The following is a 23,807-nucleotide window of genomic DNA, read 5'->3' as shown; positions in this document are numbered from 1 at the left end:
CATCCATTGCCAATTGGTTTTGGATGTGAACCCCAGATTACTTATCATATATATCACTCCATCTTACAATTTTCTAAGACAAACTACCACTGCAACTCGCCCACTCTACTCCTCCTGCTTCTGCTATAGCTCTTTCTTCTCGTCTCATTCTATCTCCGAAATTGCTTCTCCCCCACTTTCTTCTTTTAGCTAGGTTTTTCTCCTCCTCCACTAGTCCCACTACTACTACCACTACTATATAATATACTCTAGCAATTTCATAAGCTTTGACAAAAGCTAGATTGGGTACTGAACAAATATATGCAGCAGGAATAGTATTTCCAATTCGGTCATGTCTGCAGAAGGTCAAGGGCAGTCATTGGGGAGTCCATCGATCAAAGATGACTAGATTCATCGAGCTCTTCTCCAGCTGGTGCAGCACTGTCGTCAAGGAGACTAGGACCCGAGACTCAAGGGCTCGAGTTAGTCGAGTAGCTGCATACAATTTTTTTTTTTGGGGGCTATATGGATTGAAGAGAAATATACATATACTTGAGAGTTTTTGGACCAAAATTCTGTCTAGGCTGCAGCCCAGACAGCCTTCCAAGTGGTTCCGCCACTGCATGGCAGCCTCTCTTAACCCCAGAACCTCACAACTCTATCTCCTAAGAGCTTGCAATTCAACCACATACCCACAAATTTGCTACAAGTCCCTCTTCTCCTACGCCTCCACAATCAACTCCAACCTCAGAAGCTCTGCAGCTACGCCCCTCTCTGTCGCCCTTAAAGCCGCCCGCAACGCCTCCTCCCACCGTGACGAAGCTGTCCAAGAGGAATGGAACTGAACACACTCAGAGGCTTTGGTCGTCAAGGATTGCATAGAGAATATCAGGGACTCCATGACGAACTCAAGCAGTCCGTGAGTGCCATGAGCCAATTTGGGGGGTGCGAATTGGAATACCAGTTGGGTGACATAAAGGACTTGGGTCAGCGCTGCCCTAACAGACGATGATACTTGTATGAAGGGTTTGATGAGGTGAAGGTGGAGCTTGGATGTGAAGAACGCCATCAGTAAGAGCATCGTCAATATTGCTAGATTGGCTAGTAATGCCCTGTCTCTCATCAACAGCCTCAATTATTAGTACTGCAGCCCTAATTTTATAGTTTTCTGGCTGTTTAAGTGTAATTAAAAAATGGTGTAGTTTTGAATTCTAATATGATAACGTATTATGCTAAGAGGTACTTTTGAGCTCTATTTTGTTTTGTTTATTTGGGTTTCTTTCAGAGTTTTGATAATGAGATCCGTCGATGTCGACCAAGATCATACAAACCAACAAATAAGCCCCTTGTTGAAGATCTCATCTATAATAAGTTAAAGACGATTGAAGTTATGGAACTTTGATTCTGTAGCTGTCCTTTAACTAATTATGTCTCCTTTTTATCAAGGTTTTCCACTTTTCCCACATGACTTTTAAAATATATATGAATGATTGCTAGCTACAGCATGTTTCAATCACAGCCAGTCAGCCATGATGTACGTCATATACGTACGTTAGTATGAAATTAGGTTTTCACCATTGGAGAGGATCGATCGGGTAAGTGATATAGCCAGGATAACTTAAATAGTATCTACTCCTAGCCCATCTTGGGTTTTGTTTCCGACATCAATGTGCGATGCATGTAACTGGAAAGCTAAAAAAACTGGCTTACCTCCAATATTTTGTAGACTGTTGTAGAGAAACTGAATTTGAGAGGAATTTGCTGTGTATTCTCATTGATAATAGGGGCCTCTTTATATAGAGGATTTCAATGCATAGAATCTCAATCATACAAGGAAAGTAATTCTACATTGATTAGGATTCTAGATCCTTCTAATTAAATCCTATTACCACTAGGTCAAGTAACCTAGAGTTTGGGCTAAACACAAATTAGGTTTTCTTTGAACACTCCCCCCTTGTGTTGCCCAAACGCGGTGCTTCTCTCGTTGCCTCATTAAAAACCTTGCCGAGTAACAAAAACCCAGTGGGACAAAAATAACCTCGGTCGAAGGGGAAAAAGAGCACAACACACCCTTCACGTTTCGAGACCATACATGTAGACATCTCCCCCTGATGTCTGCATCTCCCCCTGATGACTACGGTCATGGGAGTTCGGATAACTTCCGTAAACGATGCTACCAACATGGTTTCTCGAAAGTGGAATTTAGGCAATGACTTAGTGAGCAAGTCTGCCACACTGTCCTCAAATCGAACCTAGTTCATTTTGATCTTTGAGGGAGAGTCTGTTGTTGCTGATTAAGCTTGGTGTTGTCGCTTTGATGTAGCCTTGCTTCATTTGTTCAAAACAAGCTGCATTATCCTAAATGCTCGTAGGCTCATCTATGGTAGACTTCAAACCACAATTGTTCGAACATGCGTAATTATGGATCAAATCCATATACATTCACGAATCTCTTCGTGAAGAGCAATAGTCTCTGCATTGTTCGAAGATATAGCGACTAGGGTCTATATGTAGACCTCCAAGATATCGCAGTCTTTACCCATGGTGAACACTTAACCAATTTGGGAATGAACCTTTGTGTGGGTCAGAGAGGTACCCAGTATCAGCAAAACCTTCCAAAACGCTAACTTCGTTTTGGGATGGGGAGAGGGGACGCATGCCGGTGTTGGCGGCGTTCCTGGTGTGTGATGGGTCCGAATCCATCATCTCTCTGTAGGGATAAAGCATGCCCATATCAATCGTACATCTCAAGTCCGAAAGATACCTTTTACACCAATCCAATGGCATCGCGTTGGCGCACAGCTATACCTTAGCTAACAAGTTCACAACATATGAGATGTCTGGTCTTGTGCATTGGGATAAGTACAATAATGCGCCAATTGTACTAAGTAAGGCACTTCTGCCTCTAGCACATCTTCGTCATCATCCTTTCGACGAAGAGGATCCTTTTCAGGATCAAGACTACAGACGATCATGGGGGTGCTTGAACGTTTGACCTTGTCAAAATGCCCTAAGCATCTATCAACACGATGCTCAAGTTCCAAACCGAGACATAATCGTGTTCTCCCAAAATCCTTCATCTCAAACTCGGATTTCTAGTGTTCAGCGGTTTCCCTTAACTCTTTAAGGGCTTCTAATGAAGATCATGTCCAACATGAACCGCGATAGAATTCTAAACTTGTTATGGAAACGCGTGGGCATATCCCTTCCCAATTAAGTAGTCACTTTAGTGAGCGTTTCAACCTCTTTGTAAACGCGCTCCGTGGTCTAGAGCCACTTGACTTGGGTAAATGAAGTTCACCATGAACCTTCATGTATATTCCGTATCTAGATCCCCATAGAGATACGTAGTGACCACATTTGTAAGCTGCATGTTCAGTTATTTGGAAACTACCAAACTGACAAGGTAGTGGAGTGCAATGACATCCATTACGAGAGAATATGTCTCATCGTAGTCGATTCCAGGGCGTTTTCTGAGAAGCCTTGCGCCATAAGACGAGATTGCCATCTCTTTTTCTCATCACGCTTTCTAACGAAGACCCATTAGTCAATAGGTTTTATGTCAGGAGGTGTTGGCATCACTAGCTCAGAAAACCTTCCTTTTCGTTAGAGAATCCAACTTAACCTGGATCGCATCTTTCCATTTAGGCCAAATCTCTCTACGTTGGCATTCATTCATCAACGGAGCGTGGTTCGATATCATCGGACTCAACAAACTCATGCGCAACGAAATGCGTGACTACATCATCAATTATGATGGAGTTTTTATCCCACGTCTCATGTACACTAGTGTAAGTTTCATAGAGCTCTATATTCTCAGGAATAGGGTTCTAACGTTGAGGCGTCCCCCAATGATAACCATAACCCGGAAGATTCTCATGAGACGGATTTGAGTCTTGATGATCAAAGGATTGGAATGTGCCAAAGTATCCTTCGAACCCATGGGCCTCCCACGCATCCTAGCTGGGGCCATGGCCTATAACGCCAGAGTGCCACTCTCATTGGCGTTGGCGCCATGCCTACCTCCGTGTAGGGTGGCGCTACGTCCTCTGGTAGGGACGTACTTCCTTGCAGGCATATTTGCAGCAGATGTGTGATCTCGTCACTTTAACAGGGATCAAGATGAGACATAGTGGGGACAGACTACGACAATTCCTGTCGTTCCTGTTGAACATTCGTGTTCTTATCTCCCCCTAACGACGGGAAAACTGTCTCATCAAAGTGACATCCGCAAATCTAGCGGTAAGGAGATCGCCTAGCAAGGGTATGAAGTGGCAGACGATTGTTGGAGTCTTAAATCCAACGTAGTTGCCCATTCGTCTGTATGGACCCATCATAGAGCGCTGTGGCGGCGCAATTGACACATAAATGGCACACTCAAATATGCGTAAGTACGATACTTGTACCCAGTCACTAGCTGTAACGCCGAGGTAGATTGAGTGGCGGTAGGTCGTAGACGAATTAGCATAGCTGCATGCGATATTGCATCACCCCAAGCGGATATAAGGAGATTGGTGCGCATTACCAATGTCTTGACTACCATCGTAGTCGTTTCCGCGAGACCATTTGGGAGTGTACAGGAGAATATGATGTCCAACATCAGTCTCATTGCAATATCCATCGAAAGTCTTCGATGTAAACTCACTAGCATAGTCAAATCTAATTGACTGAATAGGATGATTCGGGGAGTGAGCCCGTTGTCATAGGATGTGTGCTAGGAGTGTTTCATAAGCAGCATTACAAGTGGACAATGGCACAACACGTGACCAGCGTGTTTGCATATCAACCAACATCATGAGATATTTAAACGTCCGCAAGTTGGTGGAATCAGTCCACAGAATCCCTACGGATTCTATGTAAGAACATAATGAGTATTTTCATATCCTTTGCATAGGACGGTCTCAGTCCTAATTTTCCTAAGGAAGTGGCTTTGTAAAATGAGCGAGAGGCCTTAGAAGCAACCAAGGAGAGTTTGGGTTGGGCCTGAGCGTTTGAGACGCATATTGAAGCAAAGTTGGTGACTACATCACCCATCATGGTGTCATGACCATGGGAAGTGGCATCCATGGCGTTATAACCATGGGGATTGACATCCATGGCGTCATGGCCATGGGTAGCGCCATATATGGCGTTGTCACAAGGGACTTGGGCGGCCATATGGCGCCCCAAGACAGCTGCAGCGCCAGATGCTGCAATTGTTGCGGTCTTGCTAAGTCCAGGAACCAATTTTTGATTCTTGCTTCATTTCGCTCGAGGGTGTCCATGTGAAGTCTTTAGTAGACGGATCATCATATCATGACCAGGGTGAATTATCCTGTCGAGACAAAGCCAATATGTGTCTAAATCCAAGAGATCTTCTCTCATAACTTTATTGGATTTAATGGCTCGAATAGTGAGATAGAGTCCACTAGAGAGACACATAAACTTTTCTAAGATGCGCCATCGTTCGCAATCATTAGAGGCATTGCAAAGGAACTCATTTCTGTTCTCTACATGCGTTTTCGCATGGAATCCGTTGGCTATCCATAGGTGCGAGTTGCCCTAGGAGCGTAGAGAGTGTCTGTGACATTAATCAAGGTGCCATTTGGCAAAGAGAACTTGGGCTATTCCATGTCCTTGAATTAATACTGATGGCCCAGCCATCGTAGTCACAAGGTAACATGCTCATGAATCAAAATGGAGTCATAATGAAAAGAACTCAAAATTTTATTCATAAGCCAACGGAGTACATCATTGTCTCTTAACCATTAGGAGAATCTAATCCAAATGCTTAGCTAATGCAAAACAATGGTAGTCGTCTAACATCTTTCGGTAATTCCAACGCAAATGTGACCAGGTGAGTAGGGAGATGTCGGTGGAGCAAAAGCTCGCTTAATTACCACTTATCTCAAAACCTTCCTAGACATCACATTTACATTGAGTACGCCTACTTTGAAGAAAGACTAAACCATAGGCATCTACTACAAAAATAATATGGCAATGGCCTAAATCTCTTGGAAAATAAAGACTTAAACAGAATTGGCGATCTATTGATCCCAGCCAGATTCGTAGTCTTCAACCCTTCACTCTAGATCATCTTCTTGATCTTCTTGTTCTACATAGTGAGCTTCTATTGCTTCATAAATATGCTTTGTAGGCGGTGACAAGTTCTTCACAAGCTCTACAAATGTGTGCCCAATGATCAGACACTCCACATTGAGAACATACATCTCTTTGCTCAAACTCCATTGATTGAGGCGCTTTGAAAGCGTCATTTAGATGGCTCTTAGTGTTGGTGGCGCCACCAACATGGCCAGAGGCGTTGCCTCCCTCTCTCTTTCCACGTTGACCTCTTCGGTTCCGTGTTCGCCTATATTGGCGGTTACCTTCCCAAGTAGAGCGATTATATGGACCAGAACGTCCAGAAGTATCCCTAAGGTTAGGGTTTCGCTCTTGGCGCCTTCTCTTAGGGGCGCAACTATAATTGGATTCCGGAATATGCTCTGTTCCCACGGATCTCGAATTACAGTTCTTCACAAGGATGTTGTCATACTTTTCAGTGACATTCATAGCTCCAATGAGCTCATGAAACCTTGTGATCCGTCCTGCAGTAACATCAATTCGATAGTTCTTAGCAACCATCAATGCAGAAACGGGGAAGGTAGAGAGAGTCTTCTCAATCAACATCGCATTTGTGATCTCTTTACCACAGAATTCCATTAAGGATTTAATGCGAAGTGCTTCCGAGTTGTAGTCAAGAACTGACTTGAAATCATAGGAGCGGAGGCTATGCCATCTCACTTCTAGGTCAGGAAGCAAGGAAGGAGTCATGGGCGTTGCCAAATCTTTCTTCGAGTGAGACCCACAGCCTTCTGGGGTCTTCTTCATTCATACACTCGTACTGGAGCGAATCATCCATATGACGAGTCATTAGGATGATGGCTTTCGCCTTATTTGCCTCTAAGGCTGCTCTATTTGCTTCCAAAGCTTGAGCTTGCTCAACAGTTAGCACGTCCTGGCTAGGCTCGAGAATCGTATTCAAGATTCCATCGGCCTTGAGATGCTGGCGGATATCACGAACCTACCTGTGATATTCAGAGCCAGTTGTTCCCAATGGAGCAAAGTCCAATTTGTTCAGGTTACTCATCCTGAAAGAGAACAAGAAAAGGGTTAGTTTCGGAGCGGGAAAAGCTACCACGAAAACATATAAAATTTCTGAGCGTAGTCGCTTCCAAGAAATTAGGGATTTTCTGAGCGTAGTCGCTTCCAAGAAAATTAGGGATTTTCTGAGCGTAGTCGCTTCCAAGAAAATCCGATTCCAAGAGGGGTTTTGGATTAGATCGAAACAATGATGTATGTGGTCGATCATAACTTCTCAACAAACTCTAAGTTTGGAGGATTCTACAAGCTCTAAGCTTGGAGTGAGCACGAACCCCCACAGTTCGGTTTTTGGTCTCCCCTATGAAGAAGAAAGGGGGGTAGAAGAAGGGATGTTGGAAGTCCCCGAGAAAAAGAAGAAGAAATTGAAAAACTTCAAAAACGGGAACTTTTAGAAAAGTTTACCTTGAAAAATAGCCGGAAATCTTGACAGGAAAAGATGACGGAGGTGGCCGGAAACTGGTGGCCGGAGCTAGGCAGGGTTGCTGCAGGGGTTGTGCAGGAGGTGTGCGGAGGCTGTGCAGGGCTGGCAGGCAGTTGCTCGGCAGGTGCTCGGCAGGTCTCGGCAGGTGTCGGCGAGGGCTATGCGGAGCTTTCGGCAGATGTCGACAGGGGCAGGCACAGGTCTCGGCAGGTGTCTCGGCAGCTCTCGGCAGGTCTCGGCAGATGTCTCGGCAGCTCTCGGCAGATGCAGGCACAGGGCTCTGCAGGTCTCGGCAGATCTCGGCAGCTGCTCGGCAGGGCTCGCATGGGCAGGCACAGGGCAGGCACAAGGCAGGGGCCGGTCCGATTTTTCCGACGGCCGGTTCAGGGGGTTTCCGTCCGGTTCCGGTGGTTCCGCCGCCGGTTCTGGGCTCCTTGGGAATAGGGCTTTGATATGTGGGGCGGTGGTTTCAGGATTTTGAAGGTTACAAAATTAGGGTTTTCAGGGTTAGGGCTTCGTGCTGATAACGTGTTGTAGAGAAACTGAATTTGAGAGGAATTTGCTGTGTATTCTCATTGATAATAGGGGCCTCTTTATATAGAGGATTACAATGCATAGAATCTCAATCATACAAGGAAAGTAATTCTACATTGATTAGGATTCTAGATCCTTCTAATTAAATCCTATTACCACTAGGTCAAGTAACCTAGAGTTTGGGCTAAACACAAATTAGGTTTTCCTTGAACATAGACAAAATATATAATTTACATAGAAATTGATGGCCTTTTCTTTTGCCGGCAATTTCCCATGTCTTCCACTATACAAATGACATAGTAGATTCATTGGCCTGAAACAGATTCCAATCATTCCATGGAAGTGAAATATTTACCTAGAGATGATAGAATTCTAATTTCTTGTAATAATTTCATAGATGAGGTATAATAAAATCTCCATATCTCAAGAGTGATTTAATCATTGATGCATGTGAGTCTAATTGCGCAACAACATATTGCATTTATATCAAGAGTTAGAAGTACGTTATCCACCATATACATATCACCTATTAGCTAGTCAGTTATAATAAACCTAGAATATAACGTAATTATCCCCAATACTATAGCTTGAGATATATTACCCAAATTATAACAGGCTTGTGTACTTAATTTCATTTTAATGGCTATCAAGGTCAGTACCTTTTCTTATGCTGACAGTTATACAATTTTATATTGGCCATTGGTCAATTCTGAAATAACGTAATCTCATTCATACATGGTGAAACTCACATTGCAATGGAAAGCTCTTTTTTTTTTTTTTTTTGAATAAATGACTGGTGCGGCTGCCCTCAAACCTTGATTAATGAAACTGTCGAATACAAAGGGGGACATAGAACTTAAACCCCTGATTACAATAAGCATCTAAAGTATTTCCCAAAATAATATCAGGAATCTCTACAGAAAACATGTATTTTAACAAGCACCAACTAACAAAGAGTGTCTTACTGGCTACTCCATTTTCTTCGACATAGCTGTGACATAACAGAAAGATAACTCGATATGTAACCCGATTACAACGTAACATAATTACTATAATCACAGCTTTCCCACTATGTTGCCGCCGGAGAATAAATCCGACGACATTTAGCTCTTTTTTCTTTTCGTGAACAGACATGAGAAAGCTCTTTATGTACAAGAAAATTAAACCACAACGGAAAATTAATTAAAACGTCTATATAAGATCGGACTATAAACATCTATAATATACCAGCCAACACACACATAAAAAAGAACAGAAAATGGGGATGAAGAGAGCACAAGGGTACGTTAACTGCACTAGCTAGTAACTGAGGTTGTTGATGAGAGATAAAGCATTGCTAGCCAATCTAGCAACAGTGAGAATGCTCTTATTAATGGTGTTCTTCACCGCCGCACTTACCTTCTGCTCATCGAATCCATCCGTACAGGTGTCCTCATCCGTCAGCGAAGCGCTAACCCAAGTCTTTATGTCATCCAAATGAAGTTGGACATCCACATCTCCCAAATTTTTCATGGCAGTCACCGCCTGTTTGAGCTCGTCGACGGAATCCTCAATGTTCTCTATGCAATCCTCCACTACCCCGGCCTCTGCTTTCGTCAATCCTTTCTTCTTGGGCAGCTTCGACACCGTGGAAGAGGCTTTTTTCGCGGCTTTTAGGGTTACGGAGAGGGCATAGTTGCAGAGCTTCTGAGGGTTTGATTTGACGGATGTGGCGTAGGAGGAGAGAGCCTTGTAGCAGATTTCTGGGTACGTGGTGGAGTTGCAGGCTGTTTTGACGTAGGTTTTGTAGGTTTGGCTAGAAGAAGAAGTAGCCGTGGTCGTGTTGATGAGGACGATGAATAGGAGAAGAGTGGAGAGAAATGTGGGAGTTCCCATTTTTTATTTTGTTGGATATTGATGGATGTGTATGATGACATGACAATTAGGAATTTATAGGTGAGTGTGGGATGTCTAAGCAACTTCCAATCCCAAATATCTTGTGTTTTTTATTAAGGGTAAGCAATATATAGATCGATGAGATGGCAAGTACATGATCATTTGCTTATAAGGAGTGTTGCTTTTGGATCCCAACTATTTAAGAATAAGAAAAATTAGTTCTTAATCAGCTTAATATAATAGAGAATTATTATTAAAAGAACAATGTTCATTGATTGGACAATAGTAAGAACAATGTTCATGAGTCAATCTTTTAGATTAAACATGCTTAATTCATTGACTTTTAGACTTTTACAACAGTGGAAAACTATCCTATTCCAGTATTCCCACAATTCTATGCTCAACTCATCGAGTCTAAAGTGAACTTTGAAATTAAGAACTGTTTTTGCACAACAAAAGGAAGTATTAACACTACTTTTTTTTTTTCTCTAGTTGTATGTTCTTATATATTCATGGTGTTTTTAATCAATATTGTTGGCCCTCAGACGTTAGCTCAACTATCAGACAAGCGCTCTTAGCTACTATAGGTAGGTGCTTTGTTTGAGCTACTTAAGGTACTGGTGCAATGCCATTGAAATTCTTGAAAAAGTAAGTAGCTCATACAAAACAAAGTGTTCTATTTACTTTCTAACTAATGTATGTCATGTTTTCCTCACTAATCTTATACACTCTTGATACAAACGGCTTATATATAATTAAACATGCGTGTTTATAAATTAAAGTTTTTTTTTTCATCTAAATAAACTTCATTATTTAGTTTCCCGCTTTTTATTAAATCTCAAAATTTCATTTTCGTTACTTATAGAAGAAAAGATAATATGCAACCAGGAAATGAATACTAATAGAGTAAATAGGAAGCAAATCACCAAGAAATCGGATAACAGTGTGTTTCACAATGATGATATCGGCTGATCAATCTTGTAGCCGACGTGATAGCGGAGGCGCGTGGGCACTACAGCGTGAGTTCGAAGAAATACCGCAGTGACATGAGCCTATAATAGAAGTCATGCGCCCACCCTATCACATGTAGACACAGCATCAAATGACGTACGACCACTTAAAAAAGTCAAAAACGTACAAGAACGTGCGGGAGGCATATCACATGTACGCATGCACTGTAGCCTAGCGTGACGGAAGGCGGTGTTCCGGGGCGGCTGAGGTGGGCTGGTGGGTTGCACTCCTCTACATCTCCGCCCACTCCTACATTGCTACGTTCTAGAGACCCGTCGGCCACTCATCGCTAGCCACCTAAGGGATTCGAGAGTATGGTAAGATTATCATCTATGTTGCATACTTGCATTATTAAGGGCAAGACTTGAGGAAAATAATTCTTGAATAATCAAAGTGCAACTGCTCGAGACCGACGAGACGTGGAGGTAATGTACTTATTAAACTAAGGGTTTCCCAAATCCCATAATGCATGGAAGAAAGGATGTGTTTTTGTTTTTGTAATAAAACAATGTGGTTTGTCAATGTGATACAAATCTCTTTCTTTGAGATCGAGCTTCCCTAATTTGGGGCTCTAGAACTATTTCATAAAATTTTGCATTATTTCTGTAAATATGTAATCAGAAGTTTGTGCGGCCTAATGCTACTCTTTTTCAGGTTATATTCAATTGTTTTTGGACCCCATTGATTAAAAAAAAAAAATTCCAATGATCTTGCTAGTGATTTATTAAATGCATTGCACAATTGGATCATGTTTTTCAATTGTGAATTAAGACCTATTACGCACAAATTAGGTTTACAATGCATGTATTTTTTTTTTTTTTGACTTTGTCAAGGGGAACCCAAAGGCTTCCTAGGCCCAAGATAAACTCATTCGGCGCATGTGAAATGCTCCAACTGTGCAATGCATGTATTTCTATTTGCACTTATATGGCCTTTATACCAAGCACCAACTGTTACTAGGTCAAGGTCGAGGAATTAACGAAATTCATATTTTGACTTCTTTATACTACTTCCATTTTTGATGTTTCTCTTATAGCTAGAAAAATCTTATCAGTTATATTCCTAATAGCCTCCACCAATATCATGAAACTTGATATTAATTGGTACATGCAATACAGTTCATAAACAATCCTGGGCTGAGTGAGCTCGGTATAGACATATGTTGCTTCTTGATCCTTCGTTGTCAGCTCTTCATTTCATTCGGGGCTGAATGAACGATATTCTTGAATTAATGCTCACCTACTTATATTTGGAAATATGAGCTGAGTTATAACGTTGTGAGATAAATTAGTTTTATCTAGCGGACTAGCGATGAAAAATGGCACAATAATAATTGAACCTAGCTAATAATACGAGATGAGCCATTGATTCACACACTTAGAAACTCCTAAGCATAACTAAGGGATAAGAGAAACGACATAAGTTAGATAAGGAACAAGGAAATTTAGCAACCAAGACAAGATTTAATGGGGTGATTGCTCGTGGTTGTGCTACACCCTCGGTAGTTATGGGGTTGTTTTTCGTGACTATATAGGGGACTTTTTCGGAGCTTTTTCATCAAATATAGACATCCCTAGCTTAGTTGCAGCAGAGGTTATGGTAGTTATTAAAGCTATCGAGTTAGCTGTTAACAGTTCTGTTAGTTGATTACCAGAAAGTCTGGAAGCTTCAGAAGATATGTAGACACGTGCCTAATGCCAGCTGGCTCCAGTTATTAAGTAGTCTGTTTCATCAATTAGTTAGTTAATTAGTCACTAATTAGCTGATTAGGTTAATTAGTTAGTTGTGTGTAGTGAGTTTTACGTGATGTATAAATAGCAAATCCCTTCCTCATTTTCTGTAACGAAGTGTTAAGAATTAATATACAAGTATTCATTTTCTCTCTCAAAAACCTCTTCTTCTCCATCTTCGTGTTCTTCTTCACAAACCCTAGGTCTTCACTGGTACCATGGCTATCATGGTATCAGAGCTCTCATAGATCCAGGACCTGTGATTCATGCTTCCGTATCCATTGTTTAGTGCAATCTCAATTCTCAATTCGGATCTTGAAGCATCGACTTTCTTTGGAACCTCGCTAAACATCTAAGCGATTTAAGGCTTTGATCGTCCTCAAAGCTTGGATCTACTGCTGTGCTACATCGAAGCTCGATTCTTACCCTCTCTAGTGTTCGATTGAATTTTCAGGTTATGTTGCTTGCTCGAAGATAATTGAAGCAAATTAGAGTGTTATATTTTGGAGAAGATCATTGTGCTAATTCTTGTTGTTACTGAAAGAAGTGGATTGTTGAAAGCGTGCACAGGATTATGGCACCTCAAACAATCTCTGGACTTACTCACTCTGACGTACACTCATTGTTGAGTATCATTACTATTCGACTTGGTGAAAGAAACTTCATAAAATGGAGCTTCCAGTTTCAGTCAACTCTTGCTGGCAATGGACTCTTTGGGTATTATGATGGCACAGAGATACCTCCACCACGTTATGCTCTCACTACTGAAGGTCAGGTTACCAATGAAGAAACTGCTGCCTATAATGCATGGAAGCAGACAGATATGGCTCTCATGAGTTTGCTTATGGCTACTTTGGATGAGGATATTGTCGATGTGATCATTGGTTGCAAGACATCTAGGCAGGCTTGGCTTGCTCTTCAAGAACGCTTCTCTGCTGCTTCAAGAGTGAACATTATGCAACTTAAAACTGAGTTACAAACTATGAGGAAAGGTGGTGAATCTATTGAGAAATACCTGCAGAAAGTGAAGAATGCTCGTGATCAACTTCTTTCTGTTGGAGTTAATATCCCAGAAGAAGACATTATCATTGTGATCTTAAATGGTCTACCTGAAGAATACTCTATTGTCAGAACAGTTATTGAGGGCAGAGAAACACAGATCACACTTCGTGATCTCCGATCTCAATTGCTTGCTGCAGAAAGACGTATTGAAGGCAGTTTCTCACTCAGCTCTACCCTAAGTGCCATGGTAGCTCGTGGAGATGAATCAAGGAGTGACAGGAAAGAAAATAGAGCATGGAACAACAGGAGTGATGGGAAAGTAAAGGATGCACAACACAATGGAGCTGGGGTTGAGTGTCAAGTGTGTGGAAAGAGAGGTCACACTGTGGATACATGCTTCAAAGTTCATAAATGTCAGATTTGTGGCAAACATGGTCATCTCACTAGTACCTGCTATCAGAATCCTGATTACAAACCTCAGCAGCAAGCCACTCAACTCCAGACTAGACCTCCAATTCATAGCAATGGATCATCTCCTGAATGCCAAATTTGCTCAAAGAAGGGTCATACTGCTGCTAACTGTTTCTATAGATCCGATGTTCCTGCTGGACATCCATCCTTGTCTATTCCTACTTGTCAGATCTGTGGATTAAAGGGCCATGTTGCTTTGAATTGTACTCACAGAACCAATTTTGCTTATCAAGGCACTGAACCACCTGCTTCACTTGCTGCACTGATTGCACAGAATAATGGAAGTCATGGTGGTGCCTTTCAGCAATCTTATGGGGGATACTTGGTCCCAAATGATGATTCTACATCAAACTTTCCTGGTGGCTTTCATCCTAGCAATGGAGCTTCAACTTCTGGTGCATCTGGTTCCTCAAATAATAATGAAGTCTGGATAGGTGATTCTGGTGCTACTCATCACATGACCTCTGATCTGAGAAACTTAACTATTGCTCAACCTTATGCTGCAGATAACAAGATCACTATTGGCAATGGAGCAGGTTTGAATGTGGCTCATATTGGTTCTAGCTACATTAAACCTGCTAATCATCTTTTAAAATTGAATCAAGTCCTCCATGTTCCTAGTCTAGCCATGAATCTGCTATCTTTTACAAAGCTATGTCGAGATAACAATTGCTTCATAACTCTTGATGAGAGTGATATTGCTGTGCAGGACAAGGCAACAAAAGCAGTTCTCTATCAAGGAAAGAGTAGTGAAGAGGGACTGTTTCTCTTCAAGACACCACAAATCTCATCCATAAACAAGTTGTCTCACACTGCTCTAGTTGGTTCTTCAGCATCTTTTCCCATTTGGCACCAGCGTTTAGGTCATCCCTCTCAACCTGTGATGATCAAGATGCTCTCTAGTTCTCAAATAAAGCCACCTAGTTTAGCTTCTATTCCTCTTTGTTCTTTCTGTTTAGAAGGCAAGATGCATCGACTACCTTTCTCTGAGTCAGTGTCTCATTCTTCTGTACCATTTCACAAGGTGCATTCTGATGTTTGGGGACCTGCCCCAAACCTCTCTATAGAGGGATATCGATATTATGTTACATTCATAGATGATTGTACAAGGTTTGTGTGGATTTTTCCACTTATCAATAAATCTGATGTTCTTGCCAAATTTGTTCAGTTCTATGCTTTTATACAAACTCAGTTTGACTCAACAATCAAGATATTTCAAACAGATGGTGGAGGGGAGTTTAATAGCAAAGCTTTTCATAATTTTCTGATTTCCAAGGGAATCCTACATTATGTTACTTGTCCCTATACTCCTCAGCAAAATGGAGTTGCTGAGAGAAAGAACAGACATATTGTGGAAACAGCTATTTCTTTGATGTCTACTGCAGGTCTTCCTAAGCAGTTTTGGTTTCATAGTGTTGCTCATTCATGCTATCTCATCAACAGAATGCCCTGTAAGTCACTGCACATGACTTCTCCATATGAGCTTTTATTTCACAAGTCTCCTGATGTGTCCCAGCTTAAGGTGTTTGGCTCTTCTTGCTATCCCTATCTCAGACCCTACTCTCATGACAAGCTTGATCCTAGAACCACTCAATGTGTTTTCTTAGGCTATGCTTTAGGGTATAAGGGAGTATTTTGCTACAGCATTGCTCTAACCAAACTGTGGATGTCCAGACATGTAGTTCATGATGAGACCACATTCCCATTTTTATCTTCTTCCACATCTCCTTCTGCAGAGACTGATCCAGTTACTTTCTTCCCTGGTTATTCCAGTTCTTCTACCCATGTGCAGCCTTCCTCACCCACAGTTGATGTGTCACTCCCTGCTCACCTCACTGAGTTGCAGGGGGATATGAGTGAAGCTATTGGTGTTGAGGCTGCAAGTGTTGGAGCTGACATTTCTGTGGATGTTGATAATATTTCTGACTCTATTACTCAAGCCTCTCAACCTCAGGAAGCTATTGGTATTGGAGCTGACATTTCTGTGGATGGTAATGCAGTTGATAATGTTTCAGACTCTCTTATTCAAGACTCTCAACCTCAGGAAGCACCTCAGGAAGAAAATGGTTCTCAGTCTCAGGAAATTAGTGCAAACACAACATTGGATGGTCATGAGAATGCAGAAGATGCCCTGAATGCTGTTCCAGTTGTTACTGGCCTCAATGCAAATGAGCTAAATGTACTACAGTATGGAGGAACCTTTGATGCAGCTGGGGACTTACCTCAGGACATCAATTTCATTATGGATCAAAACTATAATGAGCATTCTATGTTGACTAGAGCCAAGAATGGAATTATAAAACCGAAGACTTTTGAGGATTACTATTGTTTCTCTGCCATTACACAACAGAAGCTCTATGCTGAGTATCCATTTTTTAGTGGTTTCACTGCTGTTGCTGATATCAGTGAGTTTATTGAACCCAAATCATTTAAATCTGCTGCAGGCAAGCCAGAATGGGATAATGCAATGCTCGAGGAGATTGAAGCATTACAGAAACAAGGAACTTGGTCTCTTGTTCCATGTCCAGCAGATAGAAATATCGTAGGGAGTAAGTGGATATATAAGATAAAGAAGAATCTAGATGGTTCAATCTCAAGATACAAAGCTAGGTTAGTTGCACAAGGATACAGTCAAGCTAAAGGTCTAGATTATGATGAGACTTTTAGTCCTGTTGTCAGGCACAGTACTGTGAGAGTTATTCTAGCCCTTGCAGCTATGAACAATTGGGAATTACGACAGTTGGATGTTAAAAATGCCTTCTTACATGGAGATTTAAAAGAAGAAGTCTATATGGCTCAACCTCAGGGTTTTGTTGATCCAGTACACACTGATTATGTATGCCTCTTAAAGAAATCTCTATATGGCTTAAAGCAAGCTCCGAGAGCCTGGAATGAGAAGTTCACAAGTTTCCTACCAAGCTTGGGATTTGTTTTCTCACACTCTGATCCAAGTCTCTTTGTTCGACATACCTCTGCAGGAATGGTAGCACTATTACTATATGTGGATGATATTGTGATAACTAGTTCAGATACCACAGGAATTCATGAAGTTATATCTGAGTTGAGTATGGTGTTTGACATGAAAGATCTTGGTCTTTTAACATACTTTTTGGGATTGGAAGTTACTAGAATCAAGCAAGGAATTTTTCTAAGTCAAGCTAAATATGCTAATGATCTTCTTGTAAAGGCAGGAATGGATACAGTTCGACCTTGCAGTTCTCCTTGTCTTCCTCACTATCAAATGACAAAAGATCAAGGTGTGCCTCTCAAAGATCCAACTATGTACAGAAGCATTGTAGGAGCCCTACAATATCTCACCTTTACACGACCAGATATTGCTTATGCTGTAAACACTGTTTGTCAGTTTCTGACAACTCCTACAGACATTCACTTTGGTGCAGTCAAGAGGATACTACGATATCTACATGGCACTACTCATAAAGGTTTGTTTTACAGCTCAGCTAATGCTCTTAACAATGCAGTTTGTGTCAAGGCATTTTGTGACGCAGATTGGGCAGGAGAGGTTATTCAAAGACGTTCAACCACTGGATTTGTAGTGTATCTTGGTATGTGTCCAGTTTCATGGCAGTCAAAGAAACAAGGTAGTGTGTCTCGAAGTTCAACTGAATCTGAGTATAGAAGCTTGGCTAATACTGCTGCTGAAATCAGTTGGATTAGACATTTGCTTTGTGATCTGAAGGTACCAATTCCTAGAGCTCCCTTACTTAAGTGTGATAACCTGTCTGCATTGGCTCTAGCTTCAAATCCAGTGTTTCATTCTAAGATTAAACACTTGGATAATGATTTTCATTTTGTTCGTGAGCGTGTTCAACGTCAAGATTTGTGCCTTGAATATGTGTCTACTACAGAACAGACTGCAGACATTTTGACAAAAGGGTTACCTTCACCAATCTTTCGCACTCATTGTATCAATCTCAGACTAGTTACCCTAGCTGAGCTTGAGGAGGGGTGTTAACAGTTCTGTTAGTTGATTACCAGAAAGTCTGGAAGCTTCAGAAGATATGTAGACACGTGCCTAATGCCAGCTGGCTCCAGTTATTAAGTAGTCTGTTTCATCAATTAGTTAGTTAATTAGTCACTAATTAGCTGATTAGGTTAATTAGTTAGTTGTGTGTAGTGAGTTTTACGTGATGTATAAATAGCAAATCCCTTCCTCATTTTCTGTAACGAAGTGTTAAGAATTAATATACAAGTATTCATTTTCTCTCTCAAAAACCTCTTCTTCTCCATCTTCGTGTTCTTCTTCACAAACCCTAGGTCTTCACTGGTACCATGGCTATCATTAGCTAGCATGGATCCGGGATTGGAAGCATATATGGCTAGAAGTGGATTCCTCTATTGTTCTTAATTTTCTTCGCTCTCCTCATTTGTTGCAATGACAGTTTAGAGTACAGTGGATGAATTGTTTGCACCGCATTTTTCAGATGCATTTCCGATCCTCACTTATATTTCAGGAAGGTAATAGAGTTGCTAACATCTTAACAAATCATGGTACCATGCTAACAATTTTAGTTTGGTGGGATTTGACTCCTCCGTTCATTGTTTTGGCTTGCAATAGTGACCGTTTAGGTGTTTCTCAATTTCGTTTTCGTTAATTAGTTTTCTTTAATGTTTGATGTATTCTACTATGAATGGTCTGGCTTCGTCCCCTCTTATTGTATTTGTTTTTTCTTTAATAATATGGAGCTGTAAAAAGGTTTTTGCCTCTTTTATCCCTCATTGAGCCAAAAAAAAAAAAGTTTAGCAACCAAGTATTTTTCATATAATATAATTTAGCGAAAACTCTACCATATTCAGATATATAATACACATTTTACAATTTTCAGTCGTTTAATTAGCTAAAAATTATGTGTGTGTATATATATATTTTAAATAAATAGAGGATTAGACGATATTAACTCATCTGCAACAATCGATTTTGGGTGTCAAGCACCCTCCCACATCCCCGAAGGAAAGGGGGCTATCACAACCGGGAACCCACCGCCCATCCCTCCATTTAATTTTATTAGAAAATAAAGGATAAAAGAATACAAAGAGAAAAGGGGACCAAACCAAAACTTTTCCCAAAATAGCAATAACAGAAGAAGAAAAAAGAATACTCCTCCAACAGAGAGTAAAAAGAAATCATACGGTGTGCAGCAATTGTGATTACTATGTAGAAACAGTTCGCACAATGAAATATTGATTGCGGCGAATATATGAAGCTCCAAAAGCATTGCGTGACAACAACTAGTAAATCTCCATTGGTGGAAATAAGAACCAAGAAAGAGATGGAGAATCTAAACCCAAGTTGGCGAGACCATCAGCAGCCGCATTACTCTCCCAGAGAACATGAGAGCAGCGAAATTGCATTACTCGAACACGAGCTAGGCAATTACGCCAAGAGATTCGCATAGGCCAAGGAAGGATAAGCATGATGACGTGAGACAATTAACAACAACGGGGCGGCTCAAGATCATGTCGACAAGAATGCTATCTATCATATCTCCAATGTGGCCCTATTCAATAATGAGAATCGACAAATTCAGTGTCCCAAAATTTTAAAAAAACTTTCTAACAAGTTACACTAGGATTGTTAGCCAAGTATGCCAACAAGAATTGCACAAATGACCTATATATTGATTCGATCACAACATGTAATCTCCAAGTTAAGATCAATCTTTAAGGTATCTTCCTTAATTTGCTTGGTCATAACATGAAATTCTATCTCCACTTGATTGACCAATTTAGCTCAACTTTATGGCATTTGGATTTTTGCTGAATAATTAATATCTAGTTTGATTTTCATGCATGTTCCTTTCATACAACGAATTCCTCTTTGAAAGGGCCGATGTACGTATATATCAAGTTGCAGAAAGACACTAGTCTATTGTTTCATCAATCAAACCTCATTCAATCATAAGTCTAGAGATAGGTTCGAGTCGCCTCTGTATCACTGTTCCTTTCGGACAAGTATTGGACTCATATTAATTGACCCACCAATCGGGCAAATTGCACCAAGTTAATATCAAGAAATGAACATGTGAGAAACAAATAATCCAAAAAAACCTTTGCAAGTAGATGATATGCCATGTATATCCAGATGAAATTTTCATTTATTTTATTTTTGTGTGTGGTCGGTTTGTTCCTATAAATTGGTACCTTTGGCTCCCTAATTTCATATCACTCCCCTCCCCTAATTTCATATCACTCCCCTCCCTCCCAAACTTTGAAAAGAGAATCAAAGAAAGAAATGGCCTCCTCATCTTTCACATCTCTTCTTATAGTACTTTCCATTAGTTGCTGCATATTCTACTCAACCTCAGCAGCTAGAGACCTTCCACCAAAAACCAACACTGAGTTCATGAAAACATCTTGTAGTGCAACAAGATACCCAAAACTTTGTCTTACTTCCCTTGCAAGCCAAGCAACTGCAATCCAAACAAGTCCAAAGCTCATGGCGGGTGCAGCCCTTAGCGTGACACTTTCCTCCGCTAAATCAACCTCTACCATGATGTTGAGTCTCTCCCACAGCCACGGAATGAAGCCTAGAGAAGTTGCTGCCATGAGGGACTGCGTCGAACTGTTGAGCGATTCGGTGGACGAGCTTCAGAGGTCTATTTCCGAGATGGCTAACTTTAAGAGCTCGGATTTTGAGATGATGATAAGTGATGTACAAACTTGGGTTAGCGCGGCCTTAACGGATGAGAGTACCTGCACAGATGGGTTTGCTGGAAATGGGTTGAACGGGAATTTGAAGACTGTTGTGAGGGGGAAGATTGTGAACATTGCACAATTGACTAGCAATGCCTTGGCCTTAATCAACAGATACGCCTCAGTTCATGGTTAAATTCGACCAGTTCTCCTACATGCATGATTAAGATTGAACTCTATATATTAGTAAGATAGTTTTGTAAGAGTGTAAAGTGTTAGATAAAAAGTTGTCTCCAAGTTCTCAATTACTGAATAAGTTTGTTCGATCTTAAAGCGGTATTGTAATTGTTATATACATGTAAATGATTAATGTGTGAATTTTTACACGGTGCATGTTTGCTCAACAAGTAACTACTGACTAGCTAGGGAGTGGAACGCTCGCTAGAGAAAACCATCAAGAACCCTGGTAACTTTTTAATAGACGGTGACAGCAGGCTAATCCTTGTCTAAAATTGGGGCCATGGTCCCAGGTCGCTCTTGGTTGTCTGATTTTCTAGAGAAAGAACACATTTTCCGTCATGGTAAAGACGTCCACTGATTTCTTAGGGGTCCAAGCTAAACAAGTCGCCGAGTCAGGTTCATCAACCTTGCTAATGGCGGCTATCGTATTGGTTCAACATGACCCAGAATGAACAGAGAGTTGATATGTCACACTACCTGCAATCGTATATATGAATGTGGATGTGGGATGGTCGATGTCCTCGTCACAACGCATGTCCCCTACCAAGAAGCCAGGAATACAACACTTGATTTTGATGGTAACTATGTTGAAAATAATCTTTTGGAGCATGATAGAATTTTCACTTGAATCAATAGATAAGTGTCTCATATGGGATTGAAAATCGAACTCTCTGGCCATCTTCATTAATCTTAGTGGGTTCATCTGTGTTCAAGTGAGGATTCAGATTTGAGAAAAAGGGAGTTATAAAAGATGTAGTTGTAGTAATAGTGTCGATATGCTAGTTGCAGATTGTTGCCAGAAGCTTTTCCCTAAACTTGCTCATCAATCAACCTGGATAGCTAATTAAGGACAACCAGTCGGTCAATACTCAATATTATATGACTTGACCAAATTTAGCCATAAAAAAACTTCGATTTGTCATTTAACGTACCCTTTATCATTTGATCAGGACCGTCCCTTTTGTTTAGCCTACTAAGAGCAGGGTTAATAATCGAATCCCCAAAGAACTAGGAGAGCACTCTATCCTACACTCAAGTAATCCAAATCCTCAAAGACTTAGGGGAACACTCTCTCCTACATTCAACAGGATTGTAGTGATAGAAAGCTATAAAACATACCTATAAACCCCTCTTGGCTCCTCACTTTTAGTAATCAGAACTCAAGTCATCAAGGCGGGTACTGTCATCCTCAAGTACTCACCGCTTGTGTTTCTCCAGTGGAAGAATGGAGAGCTACGAGTTAATAAAGGAAGTTGGCCATGGAGCATTTGGGACTGTCTGGCGAGCTAAAAATAAGCAGACTGGTGAAGTTGTTGCAATTAAAGAACTCAAGAAAAGATACTATTCATGGGATGAGTGCATGAATCTTCGAGAAGTTAAGTCATTGCAGAAAGTTAATCATCCAAACATTGTGAAGCTAAAACATTTGATCCTATCAGAAAATAATATTTTGTACTTTGTGTTCGAATATATAGAGTTCAGCAACCTGTACCAGCGTATGAAAGATAAGGTAATGCCTTTCCCTGAATCTCAAGTGAGAGATTGGTGTTTAGAAGTTTTCAAAGGCCTTGCTCATATGCATCAACGCGGATATTTTCATCGCGATCTAAAGCCGGAGAACTTGTTGCTTACCAAAGATTTCAAAATCAAGATTGCAGATCTTGGTCTTGCTCGGGAAATCGATTCCCAACCACCCTATACTGAATATGTGTCGACACGCTGGTACCGAGCTCCGGAACTCTTGTTCCGAGGTTTGTATAGCTCTAAAGTTGATATGTGGGCAATGGGTGCAATCATGGCCGAGTTGCTTACTCTCCGCCCTCTATTTCCTGGTATTAGTGAAGCAGATGAAATGTACAAAATTTGCAGTGTACTTGGCACGCCAACCGAGGATTCATGGGCCGATGGGCTCCGTCTTGCAAGAGATATGAACTACCAGTTTCCACAGTTGGCTGGTGTTCATCTTTCTTCACTTATTCCATCAGTTAGTGATCATGCAATTAGCCTCATTAGTTCACTTTGTTCTTGGGACCCTTCCAAGAGGCCAACAGCTGCAGAGGCCCTCCACCATCCTTTCTTCCAGAGTTGCTATTGTGTTCCTCCACCTCTTCGTTGCCACAAATCAACAACTGCTGGAGCAACAAGGGGAGTGTCGGAGCAGCAAAAATATCTGCCTCCTGGAAAGAGAGTAGATCATATTCCTACCTTAGTGAACAAGGGAAGGAACGTTGCACGCAGTACCGTGGGGAAGCCGCTGCATCCACCTCCCATGAAAGCTGGAGTCCAATGGAATGGCAAGTCAAGAGAATCAACCTTACATTTTCAACAACTAAAAGCACAAGTAGTTTTTGATAAGCAATCCATCAATGCAAAGCAATGAATTGCATTTACCTCATCTTGATTACCATCTTTATTTTTCTGATCATCTAGTATCAATGTTTCTTAGTTGTCAATTGCTCGATCTTAGGATCTTAATTGTATTGATTGTAATTGCTGACCTATAGGATCTAAACTGACCATCAGTCCTATAGTGTACTTATTGTAATAGCAGATCTTTAGGATCTAAATTGATCCTCAGTCCTGTATATAAGTTGAAACACATCAATGAGAAAGTATGAAACATTTTTCTCCCAATCTTCTTTATGGTATCTAGAGCCTCTTTCTAACGACATCATCCCTTTCCTCTGTTTTTTTTTTCCTTTTTCTTTTCCTCTCTCCAGATCAAATGGCCACTCCATGCCAAACACCAC

The 23,807-nt window shown here is 41.0% G+C and overlaps 3 protein-coding genes across 3 annotated transcripts; 2 read left to right on the top strand and 1 right to left on the bottom strand.

The window, feature by feature from the left end:
* Positions 1 to 9,247: 9,247 nt before the first annotated feature.
* Positions 9,248 to 9,973, bottom strand: LOC133718165 (pectinesterase inhibitor 4-like). The gene has a single exon (XM_062144986.1). The coding sequence runs from the start codon at positions 9,947 to 9,949 to the stop codon at positions 9,374 to 9,376; it is 576 nt and encodes a 191-aa protein (XP_062000970.1). The 5' UTR covers positions 9,950 to 9,973; the 3' UTR covers positions 9,248 to 9,373.
* A 10,365-nt stretch (positions 9,974 to 20,338) lies between these two features.
* LOC133713789 (21 kDa protein) lies at positions 20,339 to 21,224 on the top strand. Its single transcript, XM_062139819.1, has one exon. It carries the CDS (start codon positions 20,417 to 20,419, stop codon positions 21,011 to 21,013), a length of 597 nt encoding a protein of 198 aa, XP_061995803.1. The 5' UTR covers positions 20,339 to 20,416; the 3' UTR covers positions 21,014 to 21,224.
* A 1,052-nt stretch (positions 21,225 to 22,276) lies between these two features.
* Positions 22,277 to 23,467, top strand: LOC133713790 (cyclin-dependent kinase F-4-like). The gene has a single exon (XM_062139820.1). The coding sequence runs from the start codon at positions 22,283 to 22,285 to the stop codon at positions 23,435 to 23,437; it is 1,155 nt and encodes a 384-aa protein (XP_061995804.1). The 5' UTR covers positions 22,277 to 22,282; the 3' UTR covers positions 23,438 to 23,467.
* Positions 23,468 to 23,807: the final 340 nt, after the last annotated feature.

The sequence above is a fragment of the Rosa rugosa genome, chromosome 6 (genome assembly GCF_958449725.1).
Source record: "Rosa rugosa chromosome 6, drRosRugo1.1, whole genome shotgun sequence".
Taxonomy (NCBI): Eukaryota; Viridiplantae; Streptophyta; class Magnoliopsida; order Rosales; family Rosaceae; genus Rosa; species Rosa rugosa.
Note: the sequence above shows the minus strand (reverse complement) of the source record. Positions and strands in the feature narration are given on the sequence as shown.